Raw genomic sequence first — 18,131 nt, forward strand, 5'->3', positions numbered from 1 at the left:
CCACCTTTCTTCCCACCTTCCTCTTCCAATAATGAATGTAACTTCAACATTCCAGTCAGAGAAGTTGTCTGCAACTCAAAGAGCAGGGATTGAAGCAGTTCCCACTCCACCCCTTCCCCCTCCCAAAAAAAAAAAAAGGGGAAATACTGCTCTGTATCTGCACCCGTGTTTAACCAGCCTGTAGCATTTGGTAAAGAAAGGGTCAGAACAGCATACTACTTCTGATGGTTTTATTGGTCACAAGCAATGTTACAAAGCAGTTACACTGAATAATGCTGTCACAGTTGTATCATAATGTGAGGTTGCTACAACACAATTAAATTTCACACAGTGAAACTACTTAAGGAAAAAAAAAAATCATGCTTGTAACAGAAGATCAAGAAAATACATTTGGTTAAAAGAAAAGATGGTCCCAGGATTTTAGCCCACTCAAACTGAAGTTAATGGGAAAGCTTCCACTGACCTCGGCAGGCTTTGAATCCAGCTTCCAACATTCCCTGACCAAGCTGTAAGGTAAAATGCTTTTGCTTAGTCACAGGCTCTTCATTCTTCTAACATTCTTGTGCGTGATGTATTTTCTTTTAAATGAGAAGAACATAAATGTGTAACTGACTATGCCAAACTTCATATGTAACAGAGCCAATTCTGGCTCATCAGCTTCAGAGAGAGTGGGTGAATTACAAAGGTGATAGCATGTGTACTGGAAAAGGAGGGAGTTCCTACACTCCTGAGTGCCTGTAGCAGCTGTTTGTGTTGCCTGAAAGTTTCCAAGAAAGCTCATTACTTGCTTCTTCAGAATTTGCATCTGGCAGTGTCTGCATCCAGGATGGGTAACTCAGGTGACCTGGAATTCAGATGATGTAGCACTAAGAGCTACTAATGCAGCAAGGATCTGGTCATTTGCTGCCAAGAGACAACTGAAGGGCCTGTGGGCATTTACTGTAGTGATGTGATGTGCCATTAGGGAAGATCATCTTATCTTTCTAACTAAGGTAACAATCTTAGTCTAAAATCACCTTTTCTTGATAGAAGTGGGATTACATAACCATACCTGACAAAAATCATGCACCAAATTTCAAAAGACATCTTTGCTTTAAGAAAGAGCAATCTTTTCATCAAATTTAAGTTTAATTTTAAGAAAGATAATTATTCCTTGGAGCTCAGTGATGTTCCCGAATTAATTCCTTCTGATCTGCAGGTCACTTGATGCATCCTATTCCTGCTCATTCTGAGGATACATATACAACATGCATCAAATTATGCATCAAATCTTCCTTCAATGTTGGAGACACCAGAGGGCAGCAACATCTCGAGGCATCTTTTCTGTTTTGGGGAAGTTTCAGTTACATTTCTTGCTAACCTCAGTATACCTTCTTGCACTGTAATGCTGCATTATTTTATGAGACCTAAATCTCAGAATGTAATTCATATTTCAAGGAAAACTGGAGTGAGAGGTGCTGATATTTTTATTTCAATGGTCAACAAGAATGTAATTATTTCCCAAAATTGTATTTGCTAATTATCTGTATTTTTAAAGTAGAATATTGATCATAACCCATGCTTTTTAAACTTCTTCCTCTCCAGTGCATATAAAAGATAACATCTTTGTTCATGTCTCAGAATATGATGATCAAATGCTGCTAACATTAAATAATGGACATGGCTCTACCACATTCAAGTGGGAATGACAGGAGCTGCCATCCTGTATTACATACATAGTCCATCAGGAGTCCCTGAGATACAAATATGGCACCCCCTCTCCTCCCTACTGGCATTTTGGTCAAGAGTACTTAATAATTGTTTCCAGCTTATTTAAAAAAAAAAAAAAAGTTTTCATTAATTAAAAACAGTCTATTTACAAACGGGTTGTGAAATGGACAACAGCATTCCATAGGAAAAAATCAGACTGTTTCAAAAGTTGGTAAATATGTTTTTAACTGTAAAATCTCAGATACTGGCTGTTTTCTGTCTTGATAGAAGCTGAGTCCAGTAAGTAATTCTATATCTCTGATCCGAGCTGTATGAAACTTCATTCTCTCTTCAACCCACATGGACTCAGACTTGCCATCCTATTGGGGCAAATGAGAAAAAAAAAAAAAAAAAAAGAGGTTTGTAAAACATCTTTTCCTTTCTGACATCAATTACCAAAGGACATTTTGTTGTTTCACAAAGACAGAAAGCAGTAACAGTTGGCAAACATCTTCAAAAAAATAAAGAAAAAAAGAGCACTGGATTACAAATAGCTATAAGGTGGCCTGAGTTTAGTACTTGCTGTTACTTCCTCAAGTATACAGAACTTGTAGCTGCATCAGTGGAAGTTCTTGATAACGGGAAATGGCGGGTGAGGTCCAGCATCTATCCCTCACCTCTATGGTAAAACTGTTTCTGAGACCTGTGCCTGACTTGGGCAGTGACTTGTCTAATTCCTCATTGCAGGACAGGTCTGCACACTTTGCACACTTTGTTCTGGTTTCTATGGAGTGTAGATATGTGCATTTCCATCATGATGTCAGGGTACCCAAACTAGAAGCAACCAATGCTCTTCAGGAACACCTGGGTCTTCTCCTTTTGGGTATGCATTTGGCCTGGCCTTGACTTTTTTTTTTGTGGATGACTCATCATCTAGAAGTTCTTCATCCTTCTCAGCTGTTGACTGGATATTTGCACTACAGAAGTCTATGTATATATCACACTGATGGTCTCAGTGTACTCTGACTCAATGTACCCTGCGAGCTATAAGTTTTGCTCTTTGAACAGATAACTTCCATTTTCACATTTGAGCATACAGACTTTAACATAATTCTGTTCACAACAACACTGTCTTCCACCCCAGGATGATCATGATAGACTGTACTGTTTTTACAGTCTTTAACTGTTTAATCACTGATAAACAAGCAAATCAAGCTCAAGCCTGACTTCAGATGTTTGTGGGGACCAAACAGACTACTTACTGCACAGCTTTCACTGTTGTCTTCTCTGTGAGGTACAACAAAAGACAAGGCATCTAGAGACCCTTCACACTCCAGAGGAGTTTCAGAAGTATTTTTACAACTAGTCAGCACAATAAAGAAATGAGTTGGAACTGCAACTTCTGAATTACTGGGATGCCTGAAACACAAAAGATCTTTCTGTAAATTCACCAAATCATACTTGCATAAAGAACAAATGACAGCAATCAGCTATATTCTGGCATAACAATTTTAGCAATCCACCTGTTTAGACCAAAGAAAACTTAGGCCTGGAAAGAAATTCCAGATTACTATTTTGCTAACCAGGTTTGGCTTGTAGGGTGATCTAAGTAACAAGTTTGATGACATACAACAACAAACTGATTTATCATAAATGTGTAAGAATCCAGAGTAGATGGAGAATTCAACCTGAGCCCATAAAACCGTGTGCCTGCTGGTTTGAACCAGTTTTGCTAAACAGCCTATTTGTACTCACAATTTGGTAGTGGAACTCTGCCAGCCCAAGAAGTGTCAACCACGACACCAGGGATAAGGCCCTGCCCCATCCACTCCCAGAGACATTGTCATAAGATTTCGGGCTAGCACCAGCCCTTCTTCCACAAGCACCAGCTTCTCTTACACTTCACCTTCAGGTTTTAGGGTGACACATTTTGAGGGTACATTTTCTATTTGTGCCTGTTGCTTATTTCTTAGCTTTACACTTGTGTATCTGCTTAGCGTCATCTGACCAGCCAAGAAAAGAATCATAGGATGAGAATGTGAAAGGTTCCCACCTTTTCACCTTTTCTGGGGTATCATAGAGCCCATCAGAGTCATAATCAAACACAGGTCCGCTGACTATATTGACACCGTTCCTGGCTGCAGCATATTCAGGTAGCAGATATTGATGGAAGTAGTTCCATAACACTGAAACACAGAAATGGAAGAGGGAAACAATCTCCAAGGTAGAATCTGTTAATAATAATCTGCAGTGTTTTCAGTGGAATATTAACAGATGTGATAAGCTAGGAAAATAATTAGTTATACAGGTATTTATAAAGGTTGCACCTAACTGAGCAGCAGCATGCACTGCAGTGTCTCTTGGCATTGAGGTATCTTTTGGCACTGAGGTTTCACAGTGACCCTAACCACAATCCTGACTGAGGCAAAGTGACACTGCTCCCTTGTGCCCTTGGGAAGGTGCGAGAAGACTGTGCCTGCCTGTGTCTTGCCCCACTATCAGGTCAGCCTGGCAAGCTTGTACACACACACCTATGAGCTGGGAAGTATCTTACCAATACGATATTTTCAGTCACAGTTAAGAGTTGACCACTATTCCATTACAAAATGGGACATCTCTTTTGTCCAGACAAAGTGCCATAATTATCCTTCATTTTATCAGGAATATGTTCAGTCTCCCTCAGCCAACCACCTCACATTCTTTCTCACCCAGGAAAGCCCAGGTCTTCATATATTTTCTACTACAAACAGTATCACAGTATGTTTGGGATTGGAAGGGATCTCAAAAGATGATCTAGTCCAATCCCCCTGCTGGAGCAGGAACACCTAGGTGAGGTCGCACAGGAACATGTCCAGGCGGGTTTTGAATTTCTCCAGCGAAGGAGAATCCACAACCCCCCTGGGCAGCCTGTTCCAGTGCTCTGTCACCCTCACTGAGAAGTTTTTTCTCAAATTTAAGAGGAACCTCTTGTGTTCCAGCTTGATCCCATTACCCCTTGTCCTATCATTGTTTGCCACCGGGAAGAGCCTGGCTCCATCCTCGTGGCACTCACTCTTTATATATTTATAAACATTAATAAGGTCACCCCTCAGTCTCCTCTTCTCAGAGCTAAAGAGACCCAGCTCCCTCAGCCTAACATGATTATCTTCCCATTTCCTTAGTGACTGTGACTCTAGATTCCTGCCTGGAAACGCATCTGTGTCTAGAAAACATTCCTAAACTGGAAATGAATTTAACTCATATAATTATATATGTTATCTGGGTTCTCCAGAACGTGTTCAGTATAAAACCCTGTTTAGGTAGGTAGGGAAACGAAAACAAAAATGTTGGACATTACATGGGAGACACAATATGCTCCCATGTAATGAGCCAGTTGATTAGGAAACACAAGCTCAATGGTGGGCCTTTTTCACAAGAGTGATAATCCTACTTCAAGGAACTTTTCATTGGAGCAAGAAGCCCGCAGTTGGGAGAGGTCTTATTTTACAGAGGCAGGTGAATCAGGGATCATTTGCATGGTTTCAAAGCAAGTGAAAAATCAGCAGTCTTTCTTACATTCAGCTGTGCACATAAAATACGCATACAAATAAAATACCTTTAAATGCAGGATACATTGGCACAATGTTGCTGGTAAGCAAGGCATCATAGTGAGGCTTCCTTCCATCTGTCATAAAATCTAAAACATAAAAGCAATTCATTACTTGGGTTTGTTACTTTAAACTTGCGTTTTCACACTTTCAAAGATTGGTGTAATAGCATTAGGTGGAGCTGACGTAACTTCACGTTCCAAAGCTGATGTGAGTCTAAGTACCAACTTCAGTACATGATGGGTCTCATCCAAAATAAATCTTACAAGCAGCAGCAGCAATTGCACTTATCATACATACAATGAACAAATTTTCACTAGATTAAAAAAAATATCAGAACATACTTTTGAATTGTGGGGAATGGAATAAAACTCCTTTAATGAGAGTCAGCCCAAGTAGATATAAATAGAATCTAGATATAAAAATAGAAGCTCTACTGGAACTTTGCAAATTGCACTTGATGTGGATGTTTAAATAACCTACTACTCAGCCCTTCATCCTGTACAGTGAGCATAAAATCCTTCCAAATCAGGTCAGCAACAGTTTACAAACAATTTAACCACTTGTAAACAGCTAAGTGTTTTGTAATACATTTGAGAATCAGAGCTACATTTTTCTGACCAATGTTGAATTGCTTTACTGAAGACTACACATGGCACACCACAGTATATTTCAAGTAGAAAATAAACTTTAAAAACTGCGTTATTAATGAAACTTCCCCAAATTTTACTTTGGATAGTTCCAACTAACACCTGTCATACAAAGTGAATTTGCAACTTACTAGCTTGCCAGACTTGTATCAAGGTTTACATGTTCCTTCCAGTTTCTTTTATGAGATGCCACTTCAGAAACCTGCCAAGCTCCTAAGCTTCTAGGAAGCAGTAAATGACCTTGGACAACCTGACTTCTGACGTACCTAAAATGTTTTTCTTATTCATATGTTGAAGTGAACTGCAACAATTCAGCAACTACTGTTTCATACTCTGATTAGTTATCAAGAACATCTATAAAAGACTACACCTACTACATTACAAATTATTTAAATCAGATATGCTCTAGGCAATGTACTTACTTGAAGGAGAAAGGAATCCGTAAGTTAGGTGAGGATGACTGTTGTAAAACAAACATGTCTGGTTATGATTAAAAGGAATACGAACGTCCTTGTGTAAACAGCTGGAGGTGTCTTCTGTAGCAGAAACCCATTTGTCCTATTGAAGGAGAAAAAAGTATTACTGGTAAAATGGATAGCCAACTTCCAATCATTCTCTCAGTGCAGGGTACTGCAGAATTCTAAATGTATAGCTGCAACTACCTTTAATGGTGTGAAGGGACTTCAAGATGCAAGAATCATTCTTCTTTTATCAGTGAAAAACAAGCCCTCCCATCCATTTCATATATTTTGAAAAGAAAGTGAACAGAACTGCAGCATTTTAGTTGAGTTGAAAATAACATCTTCCAAAAGAGAACCTGAAGGTGCCCATTAAAGACAGCCTGATCTACTGTAAAGGTACTTGTTTATTTAGGCTAGGAATTAGACGCAGTCAGATGTGTTGTTTGCCATCTCTCTCCACTGAGCCATTTGTTACAGTAACTGATTGCTTCATGCCACTAACCACAAAATATTTAGGATCAAACAAACTTTACCAGAGCTAAATTTAATTATAACAGTAATTATTTAAAAGCTATGATTCCCAGATCATTAAACTAAAAAGCATCCTCTATTGTCCTAATTCCTTTTAAGCATGACGTGGCTTATAAATTTTCTCTGAATGTGAAACATTCATTCACAAAATCAGTGCTCTGCATGAACATGTACATCCTAGCATGTGGTTCAGAACAGCAAAGACAAGATTTACCACCACTGACCTCTTTTGCCTCCCAGTCAGCATGATATTTTGGGAGAAGGATTGGATCAGGGCATGAACGGTTCAAGATAGTCCAGACTATTTTTCGAAAGGATCCTGCCACATTGCAAACACTGCTTCAGAGCACAGAACATATGTGGAGACCAAATTTTAAGGACAGCACTGACAGAGCACTATAGCGGTCCTGCACTGCCCAGCACCAAGCCAGTGCAGACCCATGGGGCTTCTATATCAATGGCAATGGGCTCCTCACTTGCTGGTGGATCTGCTTGCTCTATGAGCAAAACTTCAGCTCACACCAAGAAACAGGAAAGATCCAAAGCCAATCCTTATTAATATAGGAAAGTGAAGAAAAGCTCATACAAAATTCCTCTTTTTTGTCTCATGTGGTTCTACACATTTCCCTGCGAGATAATACAAGCAGATTTAAGAAGCGTTCAGGAATAACCGACATTCCAGCTTTTTATCTTTCAAGGTTGCTTCTAACCTTCCTTTGTACACTTACATTTTTGTTAACAGTGTACGCACTCCACAGAGACATCCTGTAGTCCTTGCTGTATCCACTCACATAGCGGTCATGGTAAAGAAGGCAGTAATTATGTCTCTTCTGCAGAACCCTGGGCCGTCCATAGGGCAAAGTAAGCTGCTCTATCTTCTTAACTGCAACAGAAAGAATGCTTGTTACATTTCAGTCAGTACTGGTTGTTAAGCATCTTCCTCTTCTATACACCTAAGGCTGCCCCAATTTCCAATTGCCAGAGAAGTCACAGTAATGGAACCAAAAAAATGTTCATTCTTATATCAAATGTATAGTTTCTACACTAAGGCAATAAATTAAATTACAAGGCCAGTATAAAGCAATTATTTAAACTTATACTGTACAAATCAAGTTCCTATTTAAAACAAAACAGTTTGCCATTTAAAACAGGAGATAGATCTGAGTTGCAAAGTTAAAGTCTTTGTTGACATTATGTTTCAATTTAAACGTGTAATGTGGGATCTGCTTCCATGTAACATTTAGATGGGACGGGAGCCAATTGTGGTGATTTGAAATCTGCTGAGGGGACTTAGAAGCAAACTTAAAGTCATATGTAAAAGTGACATTTAAAGGACTCAGAAATATAGTCTAAATAAACAAATGTGACAGTCACAAACCCTTCCTTCTCCATCTCTCTCGCAGACCACACCTCTTTGGAAAGTTTGTGTACCGAGAAAGATATCTGCAAGTTTTTTATGTATGATACTGCACAGGGGCTTTGGCAGACCCTTCCTGAAGGCATTGCCTTTTTACCAGCCAACTACCACATCCAGCAGAAGAGTGAAGACTTTCCTTTAAAACTTTATCAGAAAGAAGCTACGTGAGATCAGCAGCAGATAAGTTATTAGAGTTATTAGGCAGAACTTGAAAAATAAAGCAGAATTAGCAACAGAATTAGAGACAAAACCATTTAAAGAAAACCAACAAACAAACTAACAAAGTAATAAGAAACACATGCTCTTGCAAACATCTGCTGCAGTGAGATGTCAGCAGAAAGTTTCAGTTTTTAACCCCTAAGGTAGACTTCAATCTCATCAAAACATCGAATACATAAGTTTTTGCCAACTGGAAACAAACAAAAATAACATTTCAAATTTCAAATTCTCTGATGTAAAATCAAAACTGAGGAAAACTAGCACATCATGGAAATATTTTAAATATTTCACTTTGCTAGTGAAAATGCAAATATTTTCAATCATTACGTTACTGGAATTATAAAGAAGGCATCAAAGTGTATTTTGAATTAAATAGGTCACTACCATCCACAATTATGCAGATCTACAATTTCAAGGTAACTATATTAAATGGGCAAAGAAATTGAGCAACGAAGGCTGTAGTTTTTTTCCACAGTAACTCCACAACACAAAAAAATGTCAAAATTATGACATTTATTTCTTCACCCATATGGGAAAAGGCAAACAATTAACATTTTTTTCATAAAACTAAAAATGCAGTTTATATTCTGTTGTTCCTACAGGCTGTCAAGTTATGACAATCAACGAGAGAATATGCAAACATCGGTAAGTAATAAACTCTAAATAGCCTTAAGGAGCATCTAGGCTGGTTACGAGAATTCTTTTCATCTGTGATCATGCTTTTTACATCTAATTAATGTGTGCTTAATTCATACAATTTATAAGGAAACTACTGCTATTAAGACCAGTGCTAAAGCAGGTTGCTCTGATAATCCAAACCAAAATCCTACTGTTTAAAAAAAATGCAGGATGAAAGCCTTCAATTCCTATCTCTACAAAACAGAACTGAAATAGGTTACGCACCTGGCCTTGCCATATTTCCCCAAAGCCAGGTTCAGCAAGGCACTCGGGTGTTCACCTACACATCAGCAGAGTGTTTCAGTGAAACCACTTACACGCTCAGGGGAAAGCACACCACGTTGTACTAACTGAATTTCATTTTGTTGTTCTCACGGGTGTTACAATACTGAAATAATTATTTGAAAAGGGTTCTGGGACACATGTTAAAAAGATGCCCCATCGCTAGTGGAAAATATTCAAGAAAGCTCTCTCTGCTCTTTGTGCCAGAACAAAATATGCAAACCAAAATATGCCTTAAATTAGCAGCAAGTACTCGATCCTGCCTGTAACGGGCATTTAAATCCAGTTCTTAGCAGTGAGCTACAGGGAGGTGTCATCAAATACAGAATTTACTTGTATTAGAAAAAGTTTCATGTAAACACAAGAGACAAGGTTTCTGTCAGCCTGTTTATTCTTCTGACAGCCTAAGCATTGTGATTTGTTCTTTTAAGGTATCAGCACCAAGGACTGCATTCAATTTTTACTTAGTTTTCATGATTTACATATTGTCTTAACTGCTTCATGCTCAAAATAGTTTATTTTGTTTCACAAGTCATGAGCACATCTACAGCCTTGCAAACTGCATCTCAAACATTGCTTATGCATGTCCAAAGAATGGAAAGAGAGTATAAGTAAAACAAGCAACAGCTTAAGAGCATGTAACAACTTGACCATGTAAAATACCCCTTTTGTTTCATTAAAAGTATGCTGCCATCGTGATAGCCATATTTGCAGGGATTTCTTATCAGATACTTTCCCATACTCTGCTTTTTCTTCCCACTCCAGAATGCTCTTTACTTCAGTGCTAGAAAATTCAAAAATATCACGTAATACATGTGCCATAAAGACACATGTACAAGGATACACATTTATTTGAGAACAAATGGTTCAGCAGGACTGTATTTGAAAGCCTCAGAACTATCATGCCAGTGAGTATTTAAAAGAAGTTTTACCTGATGTACTTGAGATTTCTCAGAAGTTTAGACAAATATCTTATATTTAGTAATTCTTACATTTTTTTTATAATTTTATATTACTATTTGAAGTTCTTACCTTCTGTTTCAGTGAGATTTAAACGCTGATGAAAATCCCTTATTGGCAAGCCCTGTAACCACAAAGCAAAACCAGTGAGATTCTATTAAGTGTTCTACAAAACATGTTATGAGCCACTACCACACTTAAAGTACTGAACATAATATCTGCCTTACAAATTATCCCTGTACAGAAGTCACTGACATCTACTGGAAACAGGCTATAGAGAATTTATAGAAACAAATTGTTTTTGCCACAAGCAAATCTACAGCCTTGAAAACCACTGACCAAGCACACAACATTCACAGAAGGGAAGCTGCAATATGATTAAGTAAAGCAAGCAAGAAATGAATGTTTTCTGCATCAAAGCTTGCTTCTGTGGTGTTTTCCAGGCTCTTCATAGCTCAATATGACTTTATATAAGCAAACTTCAGAAATGAATATACATATACAGACTAGTATCCACTAACTGCAGGCAAGGTTTGATTTTGAAACCAGTCATAGGGGAATGCAAAACTAGGAGCTAAAGATAAACACTGGAGAATCCAGAGTGTCACTCTGAATACAACACAGGTGTCTGTAGTACTTACTCCTGTCCTGCAGGAGCAGCCAGGGCTCACTGAAAAGGCTCTTTGTCCCACCACAGAGCATTCAGAAGGATGGCTCACTTCTTTGGGATGGTGGGGGGTGTAAACCGGGTTCCTTAAAAGATGGTTTAGGCGTCCATGAGTTCCGTTGTTTGGGGCTGGTTTCAAATTAAGTAAATCTATGAAAGAATTTAAGTGATATTAATAGGATGAGAAAGACAGTAATACATTGCTGCTTGTATTGCAATTACAAGTATGGGGGAGTCAATAAAGCTGCACTGCTTGGTGCTCATAACACCCAAAAGGGAAAGCAATGTAGCCCCTTTAAAAGGAAGCACAGATGTTCTTAGCTAGGGCTCAGGATGGTATTAGTCTGCTTGTAAAGAGAGACAGAACAAGCACAAAAACATGACAGAGGCTTACATTTGAGGGGACATGAACTTGCAGCATCTAAAATTGCAGTGGGGGACAGAATGGGAATCTTGAACACAGACGCTAGTGACTATGCAACATTGAAGCTCTGGGGAATAAGTTTGGGGGCTTTTTTTTTTTTTTTTAAATCATCTGGAAATCAGATACATAAGCTAAACATCACTAAAGGGTAAAGCCATAAAAGAATCTAGACGGAACATAGGTTTCTGCTTGTCACATAAAGTCTAAAATGTTAAGCTTCAAAATTCCAAAAGCAGTCTAACCACAAAAACATCCCTACTCCACAAACACCTAAATATCTGCCACTAAAGTAACTCAAACAACTAAAAGCTGCCTATCATCAATGCTCAGGGACACTTCAGTCACCTTCAAAACACTGAATAGATCAAGCCCCATTTCATGCTTAATCCTGGCTACCATTCATTGGTTTGTCATTGTTCCACTTAACTCATACTGAATCTATGAAATAAGATGTTTTCAAAACACAGCAGGTGATGAGACACACTTGTATCCAAAAGCTTGGTGTCCAGATCACTCACCTAGAAGATAATAGTTAGAGCTGAACTTCCTTTCCTACATGGAAGATAAAGCTGTTTTGCTTTGGAAAGAAGAATAAAACAACCTTTCTAAACCTAGCAATTCCTGCTCCAATAAATATATCACAAAAGCAGTGAAAAAACAAATCAGAACCAGTTCTGGAACTCAGGTCCCCACTTCAACAGCTAAATTGCATGTTATGTTCCTATTATTTTCAGTGGAATATCCAGGAATTCACAACACTCCAGAAATCCCCAAGCCTGGCAATTTCAATGCCTTGGAAAACAGGAGATGAAATCCCCAAATTCAGACAGGAGAGTTAGTTGTACTTGGTGCCCATACTTTAAGTACTGAGATGTTGGACAAATGGGAGACAGTATCTCTTCTTCAGCTGCACTTTGCAAGAAGGTGCAGTCGGACACCTCCATGACAAATGCTGGAGCCCAAGACAAGTGAAAGAAGATGCCTTTCTGCAGCCCAGAAGGCACCCAAGCCCTGGGCAAGGAAAAGGTTGAGTAATTCACCTCACTTCATTTTCTATCTGAAAGTTAATGTGTTGGCTTTTGCACAATCCTTTTCTTCTATATCTTTCCATGCAGGACAGAGGAAACCTAGACCTCAATGACTGCGCTTAAAACGTCTGATCGGTCACTGAACTTGCTTCACTGAGATACCAGTAAGGACTCTACCCTTCTCATGCAGCATACACAGAACAGATCAGGGGAACAACAGGGTGATTCAAGATCAGCCATGACATAAGACAACAAAGCATACAAGCCTGCAAGAGACATGCTTCCTGACAATGGCCTGTTCTCCATGCCAGCAAAGAATTTAAACACATGGTTTAAATGTGGTATACCTGAACATCGCCACTGATCTCAAACATGTGCAGTGCTCCTGTTAAGACTTTTCTGGATCAAACTCTTTGGTAACACTTTGCCTCTCACAGATGCAGATGTTAGAGCAAGTATAGGTCCTGGCAAGGGAGAGAAGCAGGCAGGAAATAATGGAAAACAGCAACAAATAACCAGAAAGAGGTAGAACTAGCAATAGATTTCTGGAGAAACCATTAAATACTGAATGAAGAAGGGATAAAGGAACAAGGAGTCACAGTAACATTGTGTTTGAAAGAGAGAAAAAGGGCCACAAGGATTGCTCTAATGGAGTGTACTGTACAGTGTCAGAAAATAAAGTGAAGAATATCTGTGTATGGAGCAGGCTGTGACCCTCAGATACAGAAGCAGACCATATGGAACTGAAAATAACTGAATTCTAGAGTCACACCACAGAGGGGTGAGAAACAGGAAACCTGACTATTGCAAAGACAACTCTAGAGTGAGACTCCAAAGCAATGGGATTACAGACTAACAAGACAGTTACAGTCCGTTAAAAGACCAAAAACTCTTTTTTTGGTATTTCAGACATCTGTTGAGAATGGACAGGGAAACAGCCAAATCTAGTATTAAGAGACAATACATAAATTGAAAAAGTGACACGTACAATGATGAATTTGGGAGGAGGTTTATTATAAGAATCAAGTAAATAAACAAATCTAAATTTTATCTGAATTACAAACATATTTATGTCAAGTAACTAAGATTAAAAATATGGTAAATGAAAACGACAACTAAGAAAACACATGACAAAATACAAGGGACTGTTCAAGTGCATGAAAAGCAGAGGTGGTAACTGACTCAAGACTTGCTGGAAATGAGCTGCCTGGCAGCCGCACCTATATCCATTACTATGCTTTTCTTTATTGTTCTGCCTGAATAAGGTCAACTGAGCGATTAATCTGATAAAGCCACTAGTCAGACACAAGAGAGAAATATCCCTTCTTCTTGACAGTAGAGAGGTTGTGAAGTAGTCAGTTTTAGTTGTGGTGAGTCAAAGCAGCAGCTCTGGAGCAGCCAGAGGAACACACAGAGTGACCAGTGGAAAGGAGAAATACAATGTGGACTGACCAGCAGATCCTAAACAGCTGTTAGTTTAGAAGTCAGACTTTTCTCAGGGGAAAAACAAACCAAAACAAACAAACCAAAACAAACAAACCAAAACAAACAAACCAAAACAAACAAACCAAAACAAACAAACCAAAACAAACAAACCAAAACAAACAAACCAAAACAAACAAACCAAAACAAACCAAAACAAAACAAAAAACACCACCGTTTTAATTTGTGAAAATCAGCAGCAAGTCTTAGGGACAAATTTCTAAGGACACTTAAACTGTTATTAGAATATTTACAACACCTGAAAATATTATATTTTGCTGCACAAAAATGACCCCCATCAGTTGTACTTACCACACATTAAATTATATACTTCAATGTTTTCAAATGGATCAACTCGAGTACGAAACTTGAATCCTGGTCCAAAGCCAATAAAGATAGCCTAGGATTTACAGAGAAAAGTAAAGTGGACCTCTATTTAAGACAAGTTGAAATGGAAAATATCTTTATACTCAGAGGGCATTTTCTTCCAAGAATTTAATCTTTACCAACATAGTATGGATCAAGTCAAAAGCATGTTTTTTCTTAAAAAAAAAGAAAAAAAAAAAGTATATGTACAAGAATAATTTTAAAAGTAGTATAAGAGTCTTAAGAAACCAAATCCTGTCTTATTATTGCCTTTAAAAATTTGTCTTTAGCCATTTATGAAGTCCCTTGCTCTTCTCTGCTTTTTAAGGAGTTAAATTCATTTTCTTAAGAGATTTAATGGTAATGTTGAGCCAAAATAACCATCACATTTCATGCCCTGAAAACAATTTGGAAGCTTTTGATTTAAGGCTATAAAAACAGCCATTGGTAGCAATGTTTTAAATGGCTGAAGCAATGGCACGATCATAGTCTCTTGTGCCTGGTTTGCAGCTGTTCTCCTTGTACCACTTCCTGAGCTCTACCTGCACAAGCCATTGTGTAGCCATACTGTGAAATGCAATGCAGCAAGCTCAAAAAAACAAAAAACAACCCCAAAAAAACCCCAAACAAACAAAAACACACACACATACACACACACAAAAAAACCACAAACAAACAAAAACAACAAAAAACAAACCAACAAACAAAACAAAACCCAACACACACACAACAAGCCAAGCACCACCTTTTTTCCTGCTTGCTCTTTTCCTTCTGGTTCAGTTCTCCGACCTACTTAACACTGCAGCGATGCAAAGCTTACACTAACCTAGAATGGGGGTTGCTGCAGGAATAAGAACAAGGAGTCAAGGGCAGCAAATGCTTAAACTTAACTGCTGCCAGAAAAAATCATGCTGAGATATTCAGCTTATTTTTAATGAAGGGAAACAGACTGCACCCATCCATAGTATCACAATACTGAATGAGTAATGGATGCTTCGCACTCTGTAACATCTTCCTGGGTAAGATCTCAAAGCTCTTTGCAAACAACACAATTATCTCAGATTTCATAGCTGTGTGGCAAAAAATAGAGGCTAAAAAGTCAACTTTAATTTCTTTTTTTTTGAGATTAAAGCATAACACAGGCTGTCATTCTGCAACTGTTGATACTAAAATCTGTAAACTAATTATGTACTCAACAAGCCTAATTTGAAACACATGAGGCAGGAACATGCTACCTTTCTTTTCTGCTGAACAAGGTAATTACAGAGCATTAAATTCATGCTGCTATAAAGTTAGCCACAAAAGGATAAATTATACCTGTTACAAAACCAATTAGGGATGCTACCGACAATTCCAAATCTGGCAAAAAGTTTGAACAGAGTCAACCTACTGAAAAAAAATTTATAAAGTCAAACTGTAGCAGAAAGAGAATATCCTAAGTGGACATTTGGCATTGCATAGCCTTGCTGGTTGTAACACCTTTCTAGGTACCCTATCAACAGGTTTTCCATTGTCAAATTGGAGAAAAAGAGTACGCCTGGAAAGGTAAACCAATACAACATTATCACAGTTTTTGGCTAACATGTTTTAAGAAAGTTTGATGCCAACAATACATAATTCTACAAGACATTAAAAACAAGGTTTTTAAGAGAAATCTGTGCTTTACATGGACTATGTTGGTCTTTTCATAAAATACGTTCTCAATAAATTTTTTAATTCATGGTTCTCTATAGGTGTGTTTACACATACTCACTGTAATAGTGCCAAATACCTCACAAACTGTTAGTGTATTTTATCCTGAAAAAAACCTTTTTGAAATGAAGAGTATTGCCTTTCATTTTATTGATAGCAGAAACTAAAGCAGACAATGGGTTAAGTAACTTTCCCAAATTAGATGGAGCTAAGGATCTGACTTCATGTTTCCCTATGATTCTTTCACATTTCTCATTAAAGGGAAGAATTTCAGGATTCTCCTCATTATAAATGTGACTGACACGCTCTCTCCTGAACAGGCTAGCTCAGAACATTACAGAGGTGGGAAATCATTTAGTCAACTTTTGCAAAATACAATCAAAAATAATTATGTTGCTTCTAAGAGATACTTGTCTGACCACAGTCATTAGGTATTTCCTGTGGTGGAAGCTCCACAGACTTCTAGGGCAAACTTTTGTATTCATTAAAGGTAAAAAAAAAGTTTTCTAATAGCCAAATAAATTCTTCTTTATTGCAGTTTAAGCCTGTTACTTCTGTTTGTAGGCAACCCAGAAAGCCAAGAATGAACTAGCCTTACAGACCATGGGCTGGCTGGCTAGGGAACAACGTTGCTTGCAAGGACCCGGGTGACACAGTGGACAGAAAGCTGAACATGAGCCAGCAGCACACCCTGGCAGCAAAGGTGGCCAACCGCATCCCATGTGCATAAAGAGCAGCTCAGCCAGCAGGCCGAGAGAAGGGATTGTCCCTCTCTACTCAGCTTTTCTTTAGGCCACATTGGGATACTGCTCCTCCAACACAAGAACGGCACCAAGGAATAATCATTAATTCAGCAAAGGACCCCATAGAGGTTGGGGCCTGAAGTTCTTGCCCTGCGAGGAAGAACAGGGCTTGTTCAGCATGAAGAAGAGACTGCTTCAGGTAGACCTAACAGCAGTCCCCCAGGACCTGCAATGAGGTCACCAAGGAGAAAGAGCTGTGCTCTTGAGTGTTACACAGCAGGAGGCAGAGAGACAACAGGCATAAACTGAAACAAGAAAGGTTCTGGCTGGCTATAAATAAAGGCATATACACCATGAGGACAGTCAGGCAGTGGAATGGGTTGGTTAGAAGTTGTGGAGCCTCTGCCCTTGGCAGTTTTGAAGACACACTGCATAAAACCCTGAACAACCTGGTCTGATCTCACAGCTGACTCTGTTTCAAATTGGAAGTGGCACTAGAGAAATCTCAAGGTCCCTTACAAGCTGAATTCTCTTAAGATCCACAATTCCTGTATTTGAGGATTTGATAAGTTTTCTGTTTTCCTGCTTTTAATGTTACAGCAACAAAACTTGGCACAACTTTATACCCTTACCAGCACAGTGAAATCTCTGGGGTAAGTCCTGTTGGGTTTTTGCCCAACTCTTACGACAATGGAATCCCACCCTGTGTGGGTTACCCAGCACGTTACAATAGCAATCCTACGAATGCTTGATTTCTCTAATTGCAGATGGAATAGTGTCACAGATCTTAAACAAATCTCAACACCTAGCAAATACAATATTCAGAAACAGAAGGAGCTAAAAATAAGAGCTAACAGAAGTCTCACCTGCATACTGGGGAAGCGATTGTCTGAGCCATGGAATCCACCTATGCAGGTTTTAATCTCAAGTGGTTTCCTATTAGAAATTCACAGTTTATATAACTCACACTTTACAAATCATATCAGCATAAAATACATTCAGACATTCTTAGAGGCTTGTCCATAGGTAATAGAAAGTCTTAACCTCTGGAAGAGAATGCCTTTAAATCAGAATAATAGTTTTCTCTGCAAATGTTGTCCTTTTGCAATTCTCAGGTGTACAGAGTTAAAGTCAAATATCAGATGATGTATGAACAAAATGTATGTTCTCAGGTCAACAGATTCTCACTGCACTGTCATTTGAGTAATAGAACTTTACAGTACTCTGTGTAAGTAGGTTCTTGAGATGTGTTGTT

At 38.5% G+C, this 18,131-nt stretch overlaps 1 protein-coding gene across 2 annotated transcripts in view; it reads right to left on the reverse strand.

The window, feature by feature from the left end:
- Positions 1-216: 216 nt before the first annotated feature.
- LOC309437224 (ectonucleotide pyrophosphatase/phosphodiesterase family member 1-like) overlaps positions 217-18,131 on the reverse strand; it is a 74,028-nt gene continuing 56,113 nt past the window's right edge. For both annotated transcript variants that reach the window (XM_082047363.1, XM_082047362.1), the window contains exons 16-25: positions 17,743-17,812; positions 14,388-14,475; positions 11,116-11,291; positions 10,547-10,598; positions 7,647-7,801; positions 6,349-6,484; positions 5,285-5,365; positions 3,743-3,875; positions 2,952-3,108; positions 217-2,069 (exon numbers count right to left, since the gene is read on the reverse strand). In XM_082047363.1, the coding sequence (XP_081903489.1) occupies positions 1,902-2,069; positions 2,952-3,108; positions 3,743-3,875; positions 5,285-5,365; positions 6,349-6,484; positions 7,647-7,801; positions 10,547-10,598; positions 11,116-11,291; positions 14,388-14,475; positions 17,743-17,812 (1,216 nt within the window). In that variant the 3' untranslated portion in view covers positions 217-1,901. The remainder of the gene's footprint in view (positions 2,070-2,951; positions 3,109-3,742; positions 3,876-5,284; positions 5,366-6,348; positions 6,485-7,646; positions 7,802-10,546; positions 10,599-11,115; positions 11,292-14,387; positions 14,476-17,742; positions 17,813-18,131) is intronic.

This window comes from Streptopelia decaocto, assembly GCF_964273445.1.
Source record: "Streptopelia decaocto genome assembly, chromosome: 3".
Lineage (NCBI taxonomy): Eukaryota > Metazoa > Chordata > Aves > Columbiformes > Columbidae > Streptopelia > Streptopelia decaocto.